This window comes from Ascaphus truei, chromosome 7 (genome assembly GCF_040206685.1).
Source record: "Ascaphus truei isolate aAscTru1 chromosome 7, aAscTru1.hap1, whole genome shotgun sequence".
NCBI lineage: Eukaryota > Metazoa > Chordata > Amphibia > Anura > Ascaphidae > Ascaphus > Ascaphus truei.
The window spans coordinates 55,602,093-55,623,392 of NC_134489.1; the positions used below are offsets into that span (position 1 = coordinate 55,602,093).

At 42.4% G+C, this 21,300-nt stretch overlaps 1 protein-coding gene across 3 annotated transcripts in view; it reads left to right on the plus strand.

Moving 5' to 3' along the window:
• The window catches only part of IDH1 (isocitrate dehydrogenase (NADP(+)) 1), a 27,179-nt gene continuing 5,879 nt past the window's right edge, over positions 1–21,300 (plus strand). The window contains exons 1-6 of one of the 3 annotated variants that reach the window (XM_075608466.1): positions 1–157; positions 7,136–7,258; positions 10,821–11,112; positions 12,991–13,096; positions 19,879–20,056; positions 20,622–20,773. In XM_075608466.1, coding sequence (XP_075464581.1) covers positions 7,137–7,258; positions 10,821–11,112; positions 12,991–13,096; positions 19,879–20,056; positions 20,622–20,773 — 850 coding nt within the window. In that variant the 5' untranslated portion in view covers positions 1–157; position 7,136. Of the gene's footprint in view, positions 158–6,399; positions 6,470–7,135; positions 7,259–9,508; positions 9,629–10,820; positions 11,113–12,990; positions 13,097–19,878; positions 20,057–20,621; positions 20,774–21,300 lie in introns of those variants that run through there. The other 2 variants (XM_075608467.1, XM_075608469.1) reach the window with 2 other exon arrangements.

The window sequence follows — 21,300 nt, forward strand, 5'->3', positions numbered from 1 at the left end:
CCTTGGGTGGCCTCCCATTGGCTTAAGCGGAATCAGCTGGGAGAGGGGCCAGGGTGGGAAGTGTTTGTCTTGCTGGGCTGCAGTGTCTCTGCAAAGTCTTCATTGTGATCTGACTACAGCGATCTGAATTAGCCACAGGGCAAACCTCAACTGCAAGGTAACGTAACCTACAGTATTTCTGGTATATTCAGTACTGTCAACTCCTGGGTGGTTTATTATAATATGTAACCTTACATATTCTTAATGTACTAATTAACATTAATATTTGAATCTAAAGGGAATGGACTATCTTAAGCCTCACTTGAGCTATGTAAATAATTCGTTTATTTCTTGATGTGTATTATTTATTACTGATCAGTACAATCCATGATCCCAGTAGCAGTTGTAATAAAATGCATTTTCTTAAATATTTGGTATTGATGATGTTGTGTTTGTCATTCATCAAGACATCTTATCTGTGCAGAAGTTTTGCATAGGAACAAATTCGCAATATGTATTTTGAATCCTATTTTATGCATAAGAGCACATTTAGGCTATTCATTTTTTTTTTATTATTGATCTATGGGACCTTCTACTTGGATGTGAATAAAAATTCCCATTCAAAGACTTTTATTTAGGACGTATAAGCACAGTGCTGTCAATGAGACAATGGTTCATTTTAGCTATAGTTCATGCATGTTTAATTTGCATTGGTGTGGCTGTGCATGTTCTAGCTTGATTACAAACTCCACTTCTTCTATGTGCATCATTGTTTGGCCTATAGGCACAAAACGCACGCGCAAAGTCGCACAAGCGCTTGCTATAATACAAGCCTTATCGATCGCTGGGCGGCGGCGTCGCAGGTTTCCGGCCATTTGATTGGTTCAAGGACCGTCACATGAGGTGACAGCCCTTGAAAAATCTAATTTTGCCGGCTACCAGTTTTTGCGACGGCGACGTTGCTCCATCACATAGTTGCCGTCGCGCTTACTATAAGTGCACGCGGCGGCAATGCATTTGTTTTTGGGCGACGTCGCCGGCACTATAAGCGCGGCCTTTGTTTGCAGCTCCAACCTCTGTGATAATTGGCAACAAATTATCACAAACAGGAAAGTGTTACAAAGATCTTGCACTGCTGGGGAGGTGGGCTAAAACCTTCTATAGAAATCAAAGGATGCGCAGTATATTACAACTAATTAAAAATAGCATTAAGTGTTGAATATTAACAGAAAAATCCAGTAATACTACAGAACTGATTTTTAGGAAAAAACAAAACAAAAACCCCACATGTCGGATGTTACTTGGATTGCTCTTTTAATCCTCCCAATATTAATGATGAGCACTATTTGTGTAGAACAGCTTGGTAATAGCTTCAGTTGGAATATAATGTTGCTGTTTCCATTCATTACCTGCAAAGGTGCGAACAACATCTTGGTCACTACACGTCTTTAGACCTAAGGCTGCGGGCCCATTCAGCACTGTAGCACGCGCCCGGCGGGGGGGGGAGGTGCGTGCGCAGCGCTTCATTGCGGTCTTGGGAGAGATTGCGATGGGGGGGCGTGGCCATGACCTCACACGGCTGGTTTGCCCTCATTGGCTGAACCGCCGGCGGGGGGCGTGGCCACGCCACCGTCACGAGTTCCAAATACAATTTTTTTTTTGTGTATTTGATAGAACTTGTCGTAGAGCGCGGCTGCACCTTCCGCGTGGAGGTAGGGACTGGGACCAGACTGATTGGGGGGCAGTGGTTGTGTGCAGTCGGCGTGCGCTGTAGAACGCACTGGGACAGCAGCCTAAGGCTTTGGTCCTGCTGCGTCCGGCCCCGCGCGCGCGTTCCTCACCAGCAGGGGTATCCTTTCCTAGCCGGTCCCAACCCCCCCTCGCTGCACGGCTCACAACGTTCTGTGACGCGTCAGCCGCCAGGGGATGCAAGAAAATTGCGATCCCGAGCGGTGACGCGTCACGTGGTGCGCTGATGAGCCTATCAGCGGCGGGAGCGGGAGCTGTCAGACAGCTTTCTCCACAAGGTAGGGGGTGGTGTGTGTGTGTCAGCGTGTGTGAGGAGGGCATTTGTGGCTGAAGGGGAAGGGAGCGGGAGCTGCTTACCTTTCAGCAGCCCGCAGCAGCTCCCTCCTGCAGCTCGGGAGACCGAGACCGAGCTCGAGCTCGTGGAGGGGGGGGAGTAGCGGGTTCCTCTGCTCAAACCACTCCCGCCCCGCTCCGGCTCCCTACAGACCGCATATCGCGGTCATTGCCTGTCAGTGCGCCGCCTGTCTGCAGTGCGGGCGCGCTGACTGAGGGAGCGGGGCCTTAGCCTAAGGGGCACTGTGAGGGCTGTTCATGCTGTATTCTGTTTGCAACACTGATGCAAAGGGACATTAGATTACATTTAAACTTCGTGGGTGACTAAAGAAAGTCCGTTGATTTTAGTCTTTTTTTTCTTTTCTAAAGAAAGTCAGTTAATAAAATCATTTGTTTATTCATACTTTGACAAAATGCATCTTTAAATGAGCATTACCACAAAGCACTACAAAAATTAGAAAATGCTAAATAGCAGAATGGTATTTAAAGGGGCCGTCCCAATTAGTAGGCCAACAAAACTAAAGTTTAAACGTTATTTGTTGATTTCATATTTTTAAGAACCAATTATTTCAGTGGGTTTGCGGAATTAATTCTTGGCTACTTTTTGTTTATTAATTTGGAGATAAACGTAAGTACTGCAGCTAAGCATAAATGTAATCTTTGTCAAGCCATTATAATGTGATCATTCATTAGGCGGAGTCCACTGTGCCGCTGACCGTGCTTAGCGCGGTCAGCACAATGAATTTTAATGTGTATTGCCATGCTCACGCAGCGCGCCCATGCCTGTACGCTCGTGGGCGCTAGGCGCTTGCAGAGACAGATAAAATTTATTTTCAGGCGCGCTGAAGGGTCACATGACCTCCTCAGCCAGTCACTGCACGGCCATGCCCCTGGCCACGGCCCCCCCGCTCGCGCTTACAAAGAAATTTGCCAGACAGCCAAACGCTCATGCTTGGAGAGCACTCTCAAGCAAGAGCGCGGTCAGTGGCACAGTGGACGCAGCCTTACAAACATCAAATGGGGGGACAAATCTGTTAATCACAAGATTCAAGGACTGATAAGCTTCCTTTTTTATAACTAGAAAACATGACACAATGATATACAAATTTGCCACTTGTTTACCAGAGAAACATTAAAACAAACGTGATTTTTAAAGTACTTATTTGTCCAGATTGTATTTTTTTTAAAGATGGCAATTGTTTGTTTTAATATATTGCATATACCGCTGCCTTTGTCCCCAGAATGGACTATCTTAAAGTATATAAGATTTCCAGGTGTGAAGTACTGTATATTCAGTTTTAACAAAAATTTTCTACAATTGATGTTGAACATGCTGCACATCTATTAAGGCTTGTTTTATAGTTGGCGCGTGTGCTAATGCTCGTTCACGTGAATCACACTTTTTGTGTGTATAGGTCTGTGCTGTGGGCGTGGCTATGACGTCACACCCGGCTTCACACACGGCTTCACACACAACCACAACAAGCTCAACCTGCATCCAAAATGGCTGAAACTGAAAGTATGGAGTATGAAGAAAAAATATGGTCGTTATAGTTTCATATAATTATATTGGTAAATAAGGCATTCCTTTATGAAAATGAAGAACAACTATGCTGACATTACAAATGACTCCTTTCCCCCGTTTTTCTCTCTAATTTCTCTATTGCATATAAACCATATTATTTCTCCACCAGTTATAATCAAAGATCCAACAGCGTTCTCTCTTTTTTTTCGTCTTAATGTTTAACAATCTTTAACATTGTCCTCATTTGCTGCATACAACATACTGACCCTTACCCTGCTGCGCAAAATACAAAGTAATTGCAGCCTCACTGTTATTGGCTAATAGAGCGTGACGTGCAGCAGCGCGAAAAGACAATTTTCATGTCTTGCCTCTGATCTGCCGGGTCAACGCTCACTACCGTACGCACGCGCATCGGAAGTATAGAACTTCAGGTTTAAACACAGTCGGTTATAATGGACGTGTGCATGCACACGCACTATATTACACACCTAAGGCCAGGTCCCTAGTGGCCGCTGCGTTGCGCGCCCCACAGCACAGCCCTCTATGGTGCAGGTCCCAGTCGCCGCGTGGGCACGATGACGCGTCCGCTGGCAGGAAAGACAATAATTTTCTTTCCTTGCCACGACGCGATCATGTGATATGCGGGCAGCCAACGGCAGGGCAGATTGTGTGGACCAATAGGAGTGCAGGTATTGTAGACCATCATGGACGTGGCTCCCCTTAGACCGCACATCGCGGCTTTCACTCATGCAGGCGCACGTGCTGCAGTAAACACTGGGGCTGTAGCCTACGCCAGGGGGCGCAAACTTTTTTTCCATGCGCCCCCCTGCCGGATGTCCTCCTCTCCGCGTGCACCCCCCTCCTCCGACGTCACATGAACCGTTGCCATGGCGACACGTCTCCAGATGCCGGCTGAATCAAGGTAAGTAGGTTTACAGAGGCCCTGCAGCTCCCCCGGCACTTAATTTAAGTGCCTTCGGAAAGCGCGCGGGGCGTTTGTAAACCCCGCGCCCCCCTCACTTTGCGCACCGCTGACCTAGGCAGTAAATGGCAGACTCTGAACCTCAGAGAGACAATTTGCATTGAATTTCCCATATAAGTGGTGTTCTCTTCAGACAAATTGCCCTTATCTGCAGTTTTCTTGGACAAAGGCTAATGCACAGTCATAGCTCTTGCATAATCCTGTGTGTAGCTGTTGGCCAATCGATAGAAGAGGCTCTATATATTAAAACGGTTAGAAATATGGCCATAGAACTCTGTACCCATTTAAAGTTTTTTTTTTTTTTTTTCTTGGGTCTATTAAGAATAGCTGCCATTATATAAAAAAATATATAATACCAGCGTTGCAACGCATCCCTGATCACTGCAGCTTTGGAAAGCTTGACGCAGTCATTCTTAAATGATGCATGAACTACTAACCCAATTTGAACAAAAGAATAATATATTATGTGGTTCTTCAGTTTTCACAGTTAGATTTTTGTGGTCCAACATTTACAAAGCCAATGATTTGATCTTAAATGATGGAACAAGCATTACAAATGATTTCGGATGTTTTTAATTGCTGAGGGCTTTCAATGGATTGCATTTTCTATATATGCTATGGCTCTGCTGGTCTTGCATAAAATGAACAGTAAATGTTGCCTATTTAAGTTTAGTGGTACAGTATATAGTTGAAGCAGATAACATGAGCTGCTAATTTTAATACTGTGTGGGTTAATCCTCTGTAAAACCATGATTTAACACGCTTGTGTATTCCTTCTGAAGTACAAACCTTAATTGTTTGGCCTCCCTATAAAATAAAATCCAACCTTTCATTTGTTAAAGCAGTAGTTTAAAGATAGGTACACTGCTTTTCAACAAGCTACTCAAAGTTTATAGCCGTGGGTAATCTCCTCTTTGACCTTTTGGCCAGTCATTTATTCTCCCTATGCATTTAGGCACCACAGATGGGACAGGGACTCATTGTTCCTGCAAAATGTTACGTACAGGTGTATAGCTTTGTGTACACTGTCTGTGCTAGATAAGAAAAACATTATAATTATACTTGGTACATATGTATAGTTCAACTGAGGGGTCTAAGGCTCTTATTCTATAAACTGTGATGGCTCCAGATCGGAGGTTTCACAAGGGCCCGGAAACCTAATTGACTCCAATGCCCTATCACAGTTTATAGAATAAAGGCCTACAAGTTATATTGCCTATATCATATCCATAATATATTTTAATGGAGCAAATCTTTTTACATCACAGTATTTGAAACATAATAATAATAATAATAAAAAAAAATCGTGTTGAAGCTGTTGTTTTTTTTAATTTGTTTTATTTATTTTCTGATTCAATATGTGCATCAATACAATCTAGACACTGACAAGTGATTAGCTAAATTGCTGATCGATCCGTTCTCCTGTAATCAATCGCTGAATTTCGGCTGGGGGTTCACTAAATGCATCTTGGGTAATCTTCTGCTGCACTGACCGCCAAAGTTCTGTGAGGAAGATCATGTGACCAGGCAGGCATTAGGTTCACTGCTAGAGAGGGCAGGGCTCAAAAAGGTGACGCTGTTTGCCATTTTTAATGTACTGAGCATCCTTTCCTTTTTGGTTTCTATAACCGGATCTGATGCACCTCTTTGAAGCTTCCCCCTTCCTCACCCCAGCAGCAGTGCAATAGCATTTGCAACAAATTATCACAAACCGGAATATGTTGCAGGGGACGTCCTATCTGAGGTGAAAGCTGTTACAAAAGAGTGTTACCCGTGGTAATATAAGGGTATATTGTAGTTGCATTTCAATGACAGAAGAATTGATTCAGCAGCAGACATATATTTAGCCCATAGCTATTCACCAATCAATTACAGGTGAACGGATCGATCGGCTGCTTACTGTAAGTAATTTAGTTTGCTTTTATAGATGACACCTAAAGAGGTGGCCACCATACGAACAGAATGTACTGATCATCTGCATGGTGATCACCACCTCCTTCCTGATACTTTTTAGCCAATATAGCCCATTATCCTTCCTTAAGCATTGCTTGGTGACACGTAACCCCTGTACCCACTCAATTATAATGTCTCCATTTCTTGGTAATTTTTAGATATTTGACAGAAGACCCATATTTAAGAGTATTCTCACATGCCTCACACAGGTCCCAGGCAGCTCTCCTTGAGTTTTAAGTCCCAGATAATAACGTTCTGGCCATGAGAATGCAAAAGAGCACATTGTGTCTGCTTGTAGCTTCCTCAATTCATCGGGTATTCCTCTAAGACATTTTTGCTGCTGGTGCAGTCTCTCCAAGGATCAGAATGAACTGATGGCATTGACGTGCTTGGCGTTAAATCAGGAGTATAAGACATTAAAGTGCTCATTATGACGTTTACCGGATGCTGTTTTGAAAAGCGATGCAGGTACGTCTGGCAGAAAGGCTAAACTGTTTCAATGGGGCTACCACTTTAGCATGTAGCATGCAGAAGATGAGCAAATTGTAATTGCAAGGTCCAATGTGAGATGTTGCTAAACCGCTGTGTCACTCTTATGTATGTTTACATTGTAGCATGTCTAAGAAAATCCAAGGCGGTTCTGTGGTGGAGATGCAAGGAGATGAAATGACCCGAATAATATGGGAACAGATTAAAGAGAAGCTCATTTTCCCTTACGTGGAGATTAATCTGCACAGGTAACTCCTCAGTAATCCATGCTTACTTGCTTCCTTTATGAAAAGCATTTTAATAGAGAAATGACAGATGTGTCAGTGATACTGACTCCAAATCGGTGAGTTTCACAGAAAACCAGCGAGGGATGTCTTCCCTTACCACCACTCTTCCCCAACAATTCCAGAGATATTTGTAGATTTGTGCCAGTTTTGACACCACAACAAAAAGTACAAACCTGGCTGCCGAGGTCACCAATAGAAAGCCGCAAATTTTATTTCTGATGTTTCAGCTCTTCTATTGGCCGCCTGAGTGAGCACTGGCCTTGGTGGCCATATTGTTCCCCAGGTCTACCATGGACTCGCTGTCGGGTGAGCTCTGGGGCACCCCGTTTCAGGTAGAATTAAAAAAAAAAAAAATTTAAATTATAGCTGAGAATGCTGCTATTAACAATGGATTGGGTGCATTAACCCAACACAGACCTTGGTAGCCCAGTAAGTGCTTTTTTTTCACTATTGCAACTCCAATTTTTGTTGTTGTCCAGAAAGGATTCCCCTTTGCTCTACTGTTTGCCTTGCCTTTATAATCTTTTCTACCATACAAACTGATTTTGAACAGTGTAAGGAACCTAACCAGCTTATCCACTAAATGGATTGTGTCCGCTCCATTGCCAACTGAATCTCCCAGGAAATATGTTAAAACTTGACAAGGGCTGAGCCTGCTTGCTCCTACATCACTCACACTCACACACACACTGCTTGTGTACTTTGCATTTATGAATCCCCTTTTCAAAGATGGTTATGGTTCTGTCCAAAGGGACATTTCTTTAGTCAGAAGGAGATCACAATAGACCAAGATCACGTTGAAACTGATATCCTAACCAGGAGCATGTAGTTAAATAGCAATATTTTCAGTTTTTATGATATATACAAATATAGTCTGTCAAAGCAGGAGTTCAAGCTATGCATTTGATTTATTTTTTTATATATAGGATTGAAGCAAGGGGTCTCCGGAGTTGAACACCATTAACTTCAGCTCCGGGTACCTCTGCTTCCCGAGATACTTACAACAAGTAGCTGTAACGCTTGCGTCACCATGAACAAGGCGGGACCCCGGTACTGAGGTGGGAAAGTATAGAACAGCGCACCCACAGCAGCGGAGGCACACCTGGGGGGTGGATAGTCAAGATCGCCGGGTCTGGGTTGGAGAGGGTGCGTTAGTCTTGATACTTGCCGAGGTCATAGGTGAGTGCCAGGAGGGTAGTCGGAGTCTGAGGTGTCGTGGTCAAGGGTTGGAGCCAGTAGAGAAGTAGATAGTCCATTTGCCGTGGTCAGGGATGGAGAAGGTCAGAAGGTCTGAGGCAAGCCGGGGTCGATAATCCAGAGCAGGGTCCAAAGTCTAGCCGGGTCGGTACACAGGGAGGCAAGCAGTAACAAGGTAAATAACGCAGAGAGAACAAGGCAGAGACGTGGGAACTCAAGGCTGCCAATACCTATGCTCAGCCAAAGAGGAAGTGACAGAGCTGAGCATATATACAAACAGAAGTCAGAGAGAAGGGGGTGGAGCGGAGGTGCAGCCTCTGCGGAGGCAGGGATAGGCTGTGAGAAGCAGGAGACAGGTGAGGGAGTATTAGGCTGAGTCCATAGAGACTTCAGCCGCGCGGAGGCTGAGGGAAAGCGGGTGCAGGTGGGATTCAGGGACCCAGTACGTTCATCTGATAAAGATACCAATCAATGCCCATAATTTATTGATTTGCTGTAAGTAGGCATTTTTGGGGGAAAGGTGCAGTGACCTATGGAAGAAGTTACTGCGCAATGGTCTTTTTTTCATTCACAGAACCACCATATTCTGAGGAGATCAAGTGAGATTAAAGAATATACACCTGGACTGATTACAGCATTTTTTCAGGACTGGTATTATTAACTCCTATATGAGAGATTGATTGAACAAGAAGAACTCCAATGGTTAAACCAGGGGGCACAATCTTTTCCCCTGGTGGCTTTCCCCCTCACCCCCTTCCCCCCCCTTACCTTGATTCAGACGTCATGGCAACGTGACGTCACATGACCCTGCGTTGTCATGGCGACGCGTCACCAGGAGCTTCTGAATCAAGGTAAGTAAGGGTTACAGAGGCCCTGCAGCTCCCCCGGCATTAATTTAAATGCCTCCGGGAAGTGCGCAGGGCCTCTGTAACCCCCGCGCCCCCTGTAGTGAATCTCGTGCCCCCCCACTTTGCGCACTGCTGGGTTAAACAATGGACAGACTCTCCCTCCCCTAACAGACTAGAGCACGTTAGACTTGCTTGCTCACTGTTTATCTCTTGATATCAATAGGCACGTAATCCCTCAACGCTGAACTTTGTACCCCTGCGGGAGAAGAACTCGCCACCTTCCCCAGTAAGCAAGTTGCATGAAGCGTAAGGTCCAACCTCCTGGAGACCCTATGCAGAGAAAGCCCTGCCTTGTAACCCCAGAGCCCTGATCACTGCATCTCTGCAATCGTTGTTGCAGTAGATGAGACATTCTCCCCCCCCCCCTTTCAAAACAGTAACCCACAAGTTGGGTTACCAGCCCATTTACACCACGGTACAACCACCCAAAGCTTGGCTGCTCTGCCCTCACAAGGTGAGAGGGAGCAGATGCCATAAACAACCCCCCCCCCCCTCCTCCCCCCCAAAAATACATCAAAGTTACCAGAAGCCTGCTCCAAATTAAACCGTTGCATGGTCTCCTCAAGGGCAGCCAGATGAAACGTCCGTTGGACTTGACCACCCCGTATAAAAGTACTTGTTAGTGTGGTCCGTTTCCATATATCAGCCATGGACCGTGTTGGTAACAGCCGGTCACGTAACAAGGTTCATATATTTTGGAGTGTAAAGCCATTAGCATCAGCCTCCAGCACCTATCCAAAGCAGTGAAGGGTTTGTAGGGTGTCTTACTGACCTTCCCAGTTTGTAGTGCATGGTTTCGGGTGGCCGTGGGGTTTTTGTGCCACTGGGTAACCCTCAGGAGGGTGTGCTGTGTCTCCTGACCCCCGTCGCATTCTGTCGGCTTGTACCTCTGCAGCCAGCCTGGTTAATGTTGGGGTGACTGGGAAGGGGAGAGGAGGGTGCTGCCTATTTAAACTCGTGAGAGGTCAGGGAGGAGCAGAGGCTGAGAACGCAAGGATTAGGGAGAGTAAACCACTCCTACTGTGACAAGAAAAAACGTGATTCACCTCTATAACTGGGACACATACTCTCATCAACCCTATAACTTTATTTTAGACATTTACTGCTTCGCCATGGTAACCGGTGTCAAATGACCCAGGAGGGGGAGTGGGGTGGCCCCGGCAGCAAAAGCACAGAATCATGAAAAGCAGGCAAAATGGAATTAAGAAAGTTAGGAGATTTTCTGCTTCTTGGCTTATGAAATCGGGAGCCACGCTCAAACCGTGTTATAAGTGGATCCATGTTGTAGTGGATCGTGCTATAACGGAGTTGCGCTGTATCACAATATTACTATTTTGGTATATTCACCAACTCGTGTGTTTCTTTAAATTTGTTTTATATATAAACTGACATTACACACTCTTTTTCTTCTTATAAAGCTATGATTTGGGCATGGAGAACCGTGATGCCACCGATGATCAGGTAACTGTCGATGCTGCTGAAGCCATCAAGAAATACAATGTTGGCATAAAGTGCGCCACCATTACACCCGATGAGAAAAGGGTGGAGGAGTTTAACTTGAAGCAGATGTGGAAATCTCCAAATGGGACCATCAGGAATATTCTGGGAGGCACAGTCTTCAGGGAGGCCATCATCTGCAAGAACATCCCCCGGCTCATCTCGGGCTGGGTCAAGCCCATCATCATCGGCCGTCATGCTTATGGGGACCAGGTGAGCTATGTTAACTCTCCTAGAGGAGGTTTAATGGAGTGTTTGGCTGCAATTAATGTTACTAGTCCAGCGTTATCAAATGTTTTCATTTCACTTGAATGGGCTGTAAGGTGTCTTCTGGCACAGGCATTGCACTGTTTAGTAAACATGGGCCATGGTGTCTAAATAAGATATCGGGAGAATACCTATAGACGGACACAGTGTCCTTCTTTTTTTTTTTTTTAAGTTTCTTCCCTTTGTACAGCAATCTCCAAGAGGGGCTGCCTCACTTACCTTACAAAAATCAGATTGTGAACATAATTGGCTTTATTCAACATTTTAAACACACAACAGATGTATTTTGAAATATTTTTTTATTGTTTTCTGTTTTTTAGGTTCTTTGTAGTTGTAGTAGTCTGTCTTTTACCATTTGGATTTTCCATTAATGCCCCAGTCTTCCAAGAGCCGACCCACTACAGATGGAAAAATATTTAACACTTCACTGTCAGGGGTCCTGCAATTGCGTTGGAATTGAGTGGGTTATGTTTTGTTGGTGACCGCATTTTTAAGGGTAAAATGTCACTGTTGGTGAAACCAATAAAAAAAAAAAAAGAAAAGTTGTAAGTCATATCGATATTTGCTGTATTCTTTGTCTCAGTCAAAGCTTCGGTTGAACCGTGGGAGAACTCCACGTTATTAGGGCCAACATAGCAAGCAGCACATATTAAGTAAAAGTGTTTTAGATTAATAAATTATTAGGTTGCGTTTTTGTATCACAAACTTTTTTTTAGCCGTTTGGGGTTTTTTTTTGTCTGTCGTCTTTTTAAATAATTGTGCTTAAAAAGAAAACTGACGCACACAACCCCTGCAAACTCAACTTGGGGTTGTGTGTGTTGGTACATTTCAATTGGTAAATAATTGTTTGGAGGTTTGGGTCCCCTCCTCTCTGGTTTTAGGCTCACTCATCCCACTTTTAAATGGCAAGTCTTGTTATGCAGAAAGAGGCTATACCTGGCGTGGTTTGCAAAAAAATGCTTTGGCCAAAGAATTTAACTAAATGACCCTCACATATAAAAAACAGATACATATTTGAACTATCATTTGTCATATTGGATGTAGCACTAAGGCTTTTTGTCTTTTGAAAAATAAGTCTGGGCACATTTTGAAGTCCCCCAGAACTGTGCACGGTCCTGTAAATTCAAAGGTCAACATACCTATTTAATGTCTAACTAGTGTTGTAAAAAGGCCTTTGCACAGGAGTGCACCTTAATGACTAACACGAAGAGGGTGATCATTGTAAAACACAGGAAGAATGAAGGAGACTGTGCAATGCAATTGTTACATATAGATTTAATTTGTGTCCAATGAACTCTGAGCTTTGTTTGCTAAAGATTTGCAATGGAAATGGAAGGGGGAACAAGAATATCTCCAAGTGGTAGATTTCTATATACTCCAAAGTAGCTGTCTTCAGCCGAAAATGTAAGTTAATGCCAGTGAGGATTTTAGGCTGAAAATGGCTCAAACATATGCTTTGGAGTATAAAGAATTTACTTCTACCTCCTAAAAGAGAGATCCATGTGCTGACATCTGGGCTCTTACTGACTTTAAATAACCCAACAGGAAGCCAAATTTGGACAACTTGGTAAAATCAAACTATCTATCCTATCTATCCTATCTATCTATCTATCTATCTATCTATCTATCTATCTATCTATCTATCTATCTATCTATCTATCTATCTATCTATCTATCTATCTATCTATCTATCTATTATAGCAACATTACATTTTCCCAAACACTGTGTTGCAGGTAAGATTTAAAGTAGGATAATAAATGTTTTTATACCTTTACTGCAACAATTACTACCTAAAATCCATTAACCATTTGCTGTTCTTGTAGTACAGGGCAACTGACTTTGTGGTTCCTGGGCCAGGCAAGGTAGAGATCTCTTACACACCTAAGGATGGAGGGGAACCCATTAAGTACGTTGTCCATAATTTTGAAGGTTAGTAAATCATATTAGCTTACTATTTAGATACCACTTCTTTGACTTCTATTTAACCCATTAGATTTAATATAGAAATATGAGGCTATTGAGAAGTTGTCCTACATGTTCTGCCTCTTTAATGGATCAAAGGCTCGTGTGCAGTTATAACTATAACAAAAACCATCATTGGTTTATTAAAACGTGCCATGTCCAGGACTAATTTGGCTACATGAACATTCTACCATGCCTGTGTGCATTTCAATCTGTTCATAGAGCATGAATACCGCCCACTATGGCATTTTCAATGTTTTGCATTGTTTTACATATATAATAGTTTGTTTTCCACCCAGAATGCAGTTCTGGTTACATGGTGCAAGTTTTTTTTAAGTATAGATAACATGTATATTGAATTTTTCATTTTGATCACATAGTTTACTGGGAAATCCACAGTAGTTTGAAGTTTTAAGAAATCTAGTTGTAAAATATTTGGGATACTCCTAAATATCCACCATTTCGGATTGTGTAAACTTTGCTTCTTAATCCACTCATTGTTACTGCATCTCAATGCAACTTAATGAGGACATCATGTTTTGTATCTACTATTGTTCTGCAAATTAATGTTGCGTTATTCCTTTTCGTGGACAAGTGTTACTATAAATGTAACGTTAACCCCGTTATACTTTTTTTAAATTTTTTTTAAATAGCGGAATGTTGCATTTTTAATGCCATCACTGCTAATGATGTGCAAGAGGTGTTCTCCCTAACATTGTATATCCCAGAGAAATAACATTTGTTATTTAGGTATGGCTTAAAGGTGGGAGTAACACCATCGAGAGATCTCTCTCTTCTCTATCCTGCTGTCTTGCAAAACCTATATTTTTGGGTCTGGATGGGAGCAATACCATCTTTTAGGTAAGACATTCTTAATTCCAAAACAGGAGTGCAAATTCTCTCGGGATGTAACTTTAAAAGGACAAGAGAAAAGGGGGATAATTGTGCATGGTGTTTTTAAAATAGAACACACAGTACTGGGAGATGATCAATATACTCAGGTGTAGATCATTTTCAGGCCGTTTCAATATAGTTTGGTGCATGAAGTGTTCTGCAATCTTCTTGGTGTACTTCAATAAGACAAAGGAACATACATAGTGCAAAAATATATTTTTTACAATTCAACATTAAAAAATAGATCAGGAACACTCACACAAAATTAAACATAAGGAACACTAAGAGGACGGCGTCTCAAACGATATATTCTGGACGGAAGTGTTGGCCCACACTGCCTATGAGTTTTCTCGCTGTCCTCGGTTCGGTTGTGCAACCCCCAGAGTCAGATGATGTAATTGCCGCGCTCGTAATGGGAATCCCCACGCTCTCTCCCCTCCTGTGATTCCTGCCACTTGCCCTATGCGTTCCGCTGTACACTCGGTTTCCTCAGGGACTCGCATGTGACTCCTCACATTTATAGTCGAACGGTGATTATGCAATCACCATCACCATCATCATCTATACAGATGCATTCTCGTATCTAAACACAAGATGGAGTATTGTATCAACATTACAACAGGAATAAAACACATTCAATAAATGCTTAACTGGAAATGTATTTACAACATATAAAATGGTGTGTGGATCAGGGGTGAACAAACTTTTTATGCCGAGCCCCCCCTGCCTGATGTAATCAAAATCACACGATGTCAGCGCACGTGAGCTGGTTCAGCCAATGAGGGCGAACCAGCTTTGTGACACTCCCGCCACGTGTCTACAATCTCCTGCAGCCAAGTTCACAAATTGCGTGCGCGCAGGCAGTATACTAGTATTGGATCACTGTTTGTTTGTTTTATTGGTTGCTGGCATCTGGTAACGTTGTTTTTTTTTTTCTGGTGCACAAAGGCAATCCATTTGAAGGGGCATTCATCCACCTCTTTGCTACCTCCCTTCCCCCCCCCCCTTTTTTTTCCCTTCCCCTCCCTTTTTTCCTTCTCCCATTTGCTTTCTCCAGTGTTATCCACTCCTACCTACCGGTATTATTTATTTATTCCCGTTTTAAATGTTGCCCAGGGATCAGGGATCCTCATAACGAAACTCAAGGGGGGTACTGATGAATCTCCCCTGCTGATCAATACTCACAAGTGACCCCCCTGACCCAAAGAATAACACTCAGCCCCCCAAACCTCCTCCTCCAAAGCCCCTCAATTCTGCCACACCTGCCTGACCTTCATCCCTCTGTTTAACTGGGGGTGTGGGGGTGGGAGGCTCCGTTGATCTGGTCCTGCTGGAGCTCCCTGGGGATAGGTGTGCACCGCTGGTGTAGATACTGATATCTATCAATTTTTTTTTAAACTTATCTATTATTGAATTGTATTCATTTAAAAAAGAATATCCATAGTGTGAGAGATTCCAAGGGAACATGGCAATGTACAGTAGTCACTACATAAGAACCAGTTTTCTTGAACACTAGTATATTTGATCAAAATTAACTAAAAGATAAAAATATTAAAAATGACAATAGAAGTATACAAAAAAATTCAATAAAAAAAAATCTAATGGACTAGAATATAAGAATGACAATAAAAGGAATGTGAAAACTCTCACCGATAGAACGGCTGACAACAGGTACAAAAAAATAAAAAAAATAAAAAAAGACACCAGAAAAGAACAATATTCAAGAACTGCGGATGTTTCCACTCCTATCCTAAAAAACAGTTCAGGTCAATGTCTATATTGAGACCATTCGGTTGGACGGCTTTTAGCATGAAAATCCACAGCGTTTCTCTCGGACAGTGCTTCAATTCTGTCTCAACCCATTTTTTTTTTTTTTGGTAATATGATCCAATACCAGTATATAATAGGTCCAAAGAATTTGAACCATGATTATCTTTGAACTGTTAAGACACTGTGTCTCCAATCCTATTTTTACATGCTGCACGTGCTCCAGTAGCCGTGTTCTCCGGGGCCTACGAGTACGGCCCACATACTGATGATTTCAAGGACACTGGAGCACGTCTACTGTGACGGGAGGGGGTAACCAGGCTATCTAATAAAGGTTACCCCTGAACCCATAGGGTCCCTGGTACCTACATAAGCTAGGGACCAGGGATGATACATACTGGAAAATAAAATGACCCTGTTTTTTCCTATTTCATGTTCCCTGTACCCCAGACTCATGAAACTTTCTGTGTGAGTTTTAAGTGGGATATTTGGGTAAAAATGCAATTCTTATGTTTGCAGGAGTTCAGGAACCGGAGCTACCGGTAGTACCTTAATTCTACCCGATGTACAGACATGATTTGCCGTTACGCGAGTAGAATTACACCGGGGCTGCCCTGTGTCCCCCAGACTCCTGCTTTTTGAGCCCCGATATCCCAGTCCTATATCCAGCACAAGGAAGAAGAGAAATGGCAGAGCACTACAACAAGTGTCTAAAAAATAAATGATCAGGAGAGTGCGTATCCCATAAAAACGTATTATTTAATGGTCATGTAGAAAAAAAAAGGGCCAGAAAGCCCCACCAACGTTTACACAGAGCGCTTTATCAAGGTAAAAGTGTTACTTTTACAGTCTCCTGATCATTTATTTTTTTTGGACACTTGTAGTGCTCTGCCATATCTCTTCTTCCTTGTTACATTGATCCACCGGACGGAGGCACACACAAGGACCCCCACCCCAGGACTACATGGACGTTGCAGCTTCATAAGTGAGTTACTTGCTTGCTACATGTTTTCCACATTATGGATCTTAGGAATTTTGGTACTATCTAGGATACTTTAAACGCTTATGGTTCCTGGTGTTATTGTGTACATATACCTTACCTTAGTGGTGAGTTCAATATCTAGGAACATGTACCCAGTACCTGTCTTCAATCAAGCATTCATTTTGGGGGCCCCTCACAAGTATCTTTTTATTTATTTTTTTATTTTCCATTATTTCTCCTCTGATATTGGTCTTTAGGAATTACGCATTGATATATCTATATCCAGCACAGTCATGAGTCTCCCCAAGGTCCCCCATGTATTAAAATGTGTTTCAATGTTTTATACATTTACTATAATAAGTCTCTATGTAGCTTGCGTGGGCGACGAGTTAAAGCACCAGCAAGTCTACATAGGGTCCGTAGATCAAAGGGGAGAGGCTGTACAGAGGTGTGAGTGCACTTGGTGAGTGAGAAAAGGTGAATGGCCAGGTCCGGACTACAAAGTGACACCCTTTTGTCAATGCCAGACCTGGTGGGCCCGGCCGGCAGGAGGCAATGTGTTAGCCAGAGAGGATGCAGCCATAGAGTCTGATCCTCTTGGAATACATTGCAATGCTTTTTTTTTAATGATATTCCTAATTTGAAAAGATTCTCTATTGTACTCTGTTTATGAAAGGGGCAAAAATATTTAGTTTTTCTTTGTTACATTTGAGGATCAAAAATCGTCTGTCTAGATGCTCTTTCTGCTAGGACTTCTTCTGCAGCATATTCCCTGTCCAAAAACGGTTTCTCAAGGATTGATACTTGTTCCTTAAGTTAATTCTGCTGTGCAATTGCATTTGTCTCCTGAATTGTTCATAAGGCTGAGGCCATGGTATCGCAGACCGTACGGATGCGTCCGCACTCTGAGCGAACAGACTGCCTTAAGGCAGTTAAAGAAGACTCCCGGCCTGGGGAAAAGCGCCGTGCACTGCTGCCGTGGAATCGCCGAAAAATAAGCTGATGCTGCTGGGTCACTTAAAACTTATTTATTGGATCATCTAAGCATACAAAAATAGCAAAGTTCCTCGCGGAGGAGCACTCTGACGCGTTTCGTGCCCTTAAGGCACTTTGTCAAAGAGTAATATCCTCCTTGAAAGTGCCGACATTTGTAGTCGCAGCAGTCTGATGGCCTGCCCCCGTGAGTCTTTACCTGCATTGGTTGTTGAGCTGTCGCACGCCCATCCAGACTTCTTCAATCAAGCCTCAGTGAGTACTACAGCTTCATACTTCATTTATACACACCGGGATCCAGCTCTAGAGTGTTGCTCATCCAATTAGTTGGAAGTCAGGTTAATCTACAACATGGTCTTCCTTGACTAACCCATTTATCTTTGGTTACCACCCCCAATATGAGCTTAAATAGGATCATTCACTGGATGGAATATCGTGGATTTGAAATGTGTATGGTTAAATACTGATGGCTGTTTTTTTCATTCCCTCTGGAGCTCTAGTTTGGGAGGCTTTTTTTCTTCCCTTCCATTCTCCTATGCCTTAAGGCAGTGTCTGCGTCCATGCGGTGTGTGCGTGGAAGCGGGAGCGTGGTGCGCAAGAAATCAGTTCAAACTGATTTTTTGGCGAGACAGGCAGGTCACGTGAGCAGTTTGCCCAATGAGGGAAAACCAGCTCCCTGATGTCATTGGTGTTAACCTTATTTTCTATGAACAAAGTTATATCTAAAAAAATCTATTTGGCCCTTATTGGCAACCGAGGTAAATATAGATTCTCAGAAATGTAGATCAGACCCCTTTCACTATAGCTCGACATCAATGTAGCGCCGCCAGAGGACCAGGTTCACACCAAAAGAGTCGTTCTACACAAACTGCTCATCCCACACTCCTATAAATACATTTGCCTAACTTGGTTTGAACCTTTTACAAATGTTTCATTAGAGATTTTTGCATGATGTTCGTTCCTTTTGTTGCACACTAAGTAGATTGCAGAACACTTCATACTATGGTGAAAAGGCATCAATCTCCTGCACTTGTGAGTGTATTTATTATCTCCCAGTACTCTGTGTTCTATTTTAAACACCCTGCAATATTATCCCTTTCCTCCTTTTTAAAATTACATTCCAAGAGAATTTACGTACCTTTTTTCGTTTGGAATTTGTTTGAGGATTTCTTGCTAGGTCTTTAGAGGAGCAGCATTTCTTATCAGTGTATTTTATATATACAAAATGTATCAATTGCACTGTGAGCAGTTTGAGCTTGATTTTCTTTTAGCCAAGACATTCTTAATGCCATGTTATTTGAAGTGAATACAATGTAGTGCCTATGCTGAGAAGAAACAACGGACGTTGTTCTTGCATATAGTTAAACTCCGGGGAAATAACGTCTGTTGCTATTTTAGGTAACCTAACATTATTTGTTCTGATTAGATGGGGCTTGGTGTATCTGGGTCTTAGTCAGGAGATCTATACTACAAATGCTATTGGCAGGAAACAAATATTTATTTAAAAAAAAAAAAGGGATGTATGTATGTATGTGAAAGGGTTACAGATATATATATATATATATATATATATGTAAATACAACTGTATGCTCATCTGCATGTCTTAGGCAGGTCTGCAACCCCGCCTTTCCCCATTATCACCCAGCACACAGCACTTCCACTGCAGCAAAGGATTCTGGGAAATGACATGCAAATGAGCACACAGTGCCACTTTTTGCTTCAAAAACCATTTTAACATGGTTCCCTATAGGCTTAAGCTTGCTGCATGGTCACAGCTTTGAGCACAGCCAGGGTTAAGGTGCATACCCAGAAAACCACCCACAGACAGCTGTTTCGACCTTAATGGGTCTCATCAGTGTGGGGTTGATTAACTGGGTATACAAAGAAGCAAAAGGATGGGCCAACCATAATACTGAGTTAAGTTATGGTGAGTAAAAAAAGTGATTATATATATATATATATATATATATATATATATATATATATATTGCCGAACAGTCATGAACTCTCATTTACAAAGAACCTTCGTCTTAAATAATCAATTTGTGGCTGATCTAGACTCTGTCCTATAGAAGAGCTGTGGTTAATCTTGTCTCTTCTGTCTCCTATAAGACTGTGGAGGAGTTGCTCTTGGAATGTACAATACGGATGACTCCATCAAGGACTTTGCCCACAGCTCCTTCAAGATGGCTTTGTCTAAGTGTTGGCCCCTGTATATGAGCACGAAAAATACCATCCTCAAGAAATATGATGGACGCTTCAAGGATATTTTCCAGGAGATCTATGAGAAGTATACGGATAACTCGCTTACCTAAATCTTTAAATCTCAAATCTATTCTTCTTTGCACAAAGTGGCTTATTTTATTTGAGAAACTAACTCCTCTTACACTCCTGACGTTAATGGGAAAAAAAAAGTAGATCTGTGTGAATAATAAGAAAAAGTGCCTTGTTTTGTATTGTATGCAAAGGAATTGGAATTGGAGGAATAAATACAAATGTGCTGTGTATGTATATCTTGGCTGTTTAGTAAACTTATGCAAAACAAACACTACCTGAGCAATTGCAATGATATTCGAAAGGGGCAGACAGTCAAAGGGCCCTCAAATATCATTTAGGGACTGAATTTGTCCCATGGCCCCCAAGTTGAATATAGATGTAGAAGAAAAGCAAGAACCAAATCAGAGCATTAACTTATTTTTTATTGTATTTGTTTAATCACAGAATACACCATTAAATGAAAGGGGACCGTTATTTGTGTTCTTTATATAAAGTAACCATAGTAAACTTTTTTTTTTTTATATATATCTTTAAAACCAGTGTGAACGACTGATGGTATTTTTTTCTTGTACTTACAGAGAGTACAGGTCCCAGTTTGAAGCGAAAAAGATCTGGTACGAGCACAGACTCATTGATGATATGGTGGCCCAAGCACTGAAATCCGAGGGCGGTTTTATCTGGGCCTGTAAAAACTACGATGGTGATGTCCAGTCCGACTCTGTTGCACAAGGTGGAGAAAAAAGAGGGTGTAGACTAGTATAGATTTAATTTGACGGGGTTGCATTAATAATTTTATGGAGGCAATTTCCATCATGGCTTTAAATGTAAAGACCTAATAAAATAAAAGCAGGTAGGCTTTAAACTTTGTCATACCTCCAGTATTTTGGCCAAAGGGATCTTAAATGGGAAAATAATTTTTGTCTGAATCAGGTCACTAATTTCAGTATGATGCGGAACTTCGTGAGTTTTAACATTTAGTTCCAATGGACTGGGCCCATTACAAGTGCTGCTAATTCAGACATCTTCTGGCACCAGAAGTCCCCTTTTATGGCCTATTCCAAAGAACATAGGCCTTAATGTTTTGTCTTTTTATAGGGAGAGCATGTTTCAGCCTCATGAAAGGATCTATCGGGATAATAGTGACTGCACCAGAGGGTCATTAATCAGGATTTTTCTCAATGGGGGTCACCGTAGTGTGACACATGATTACCAATAAATCAGCAGAAACCAGCTTGTAACCATGTAATAAGAAATATA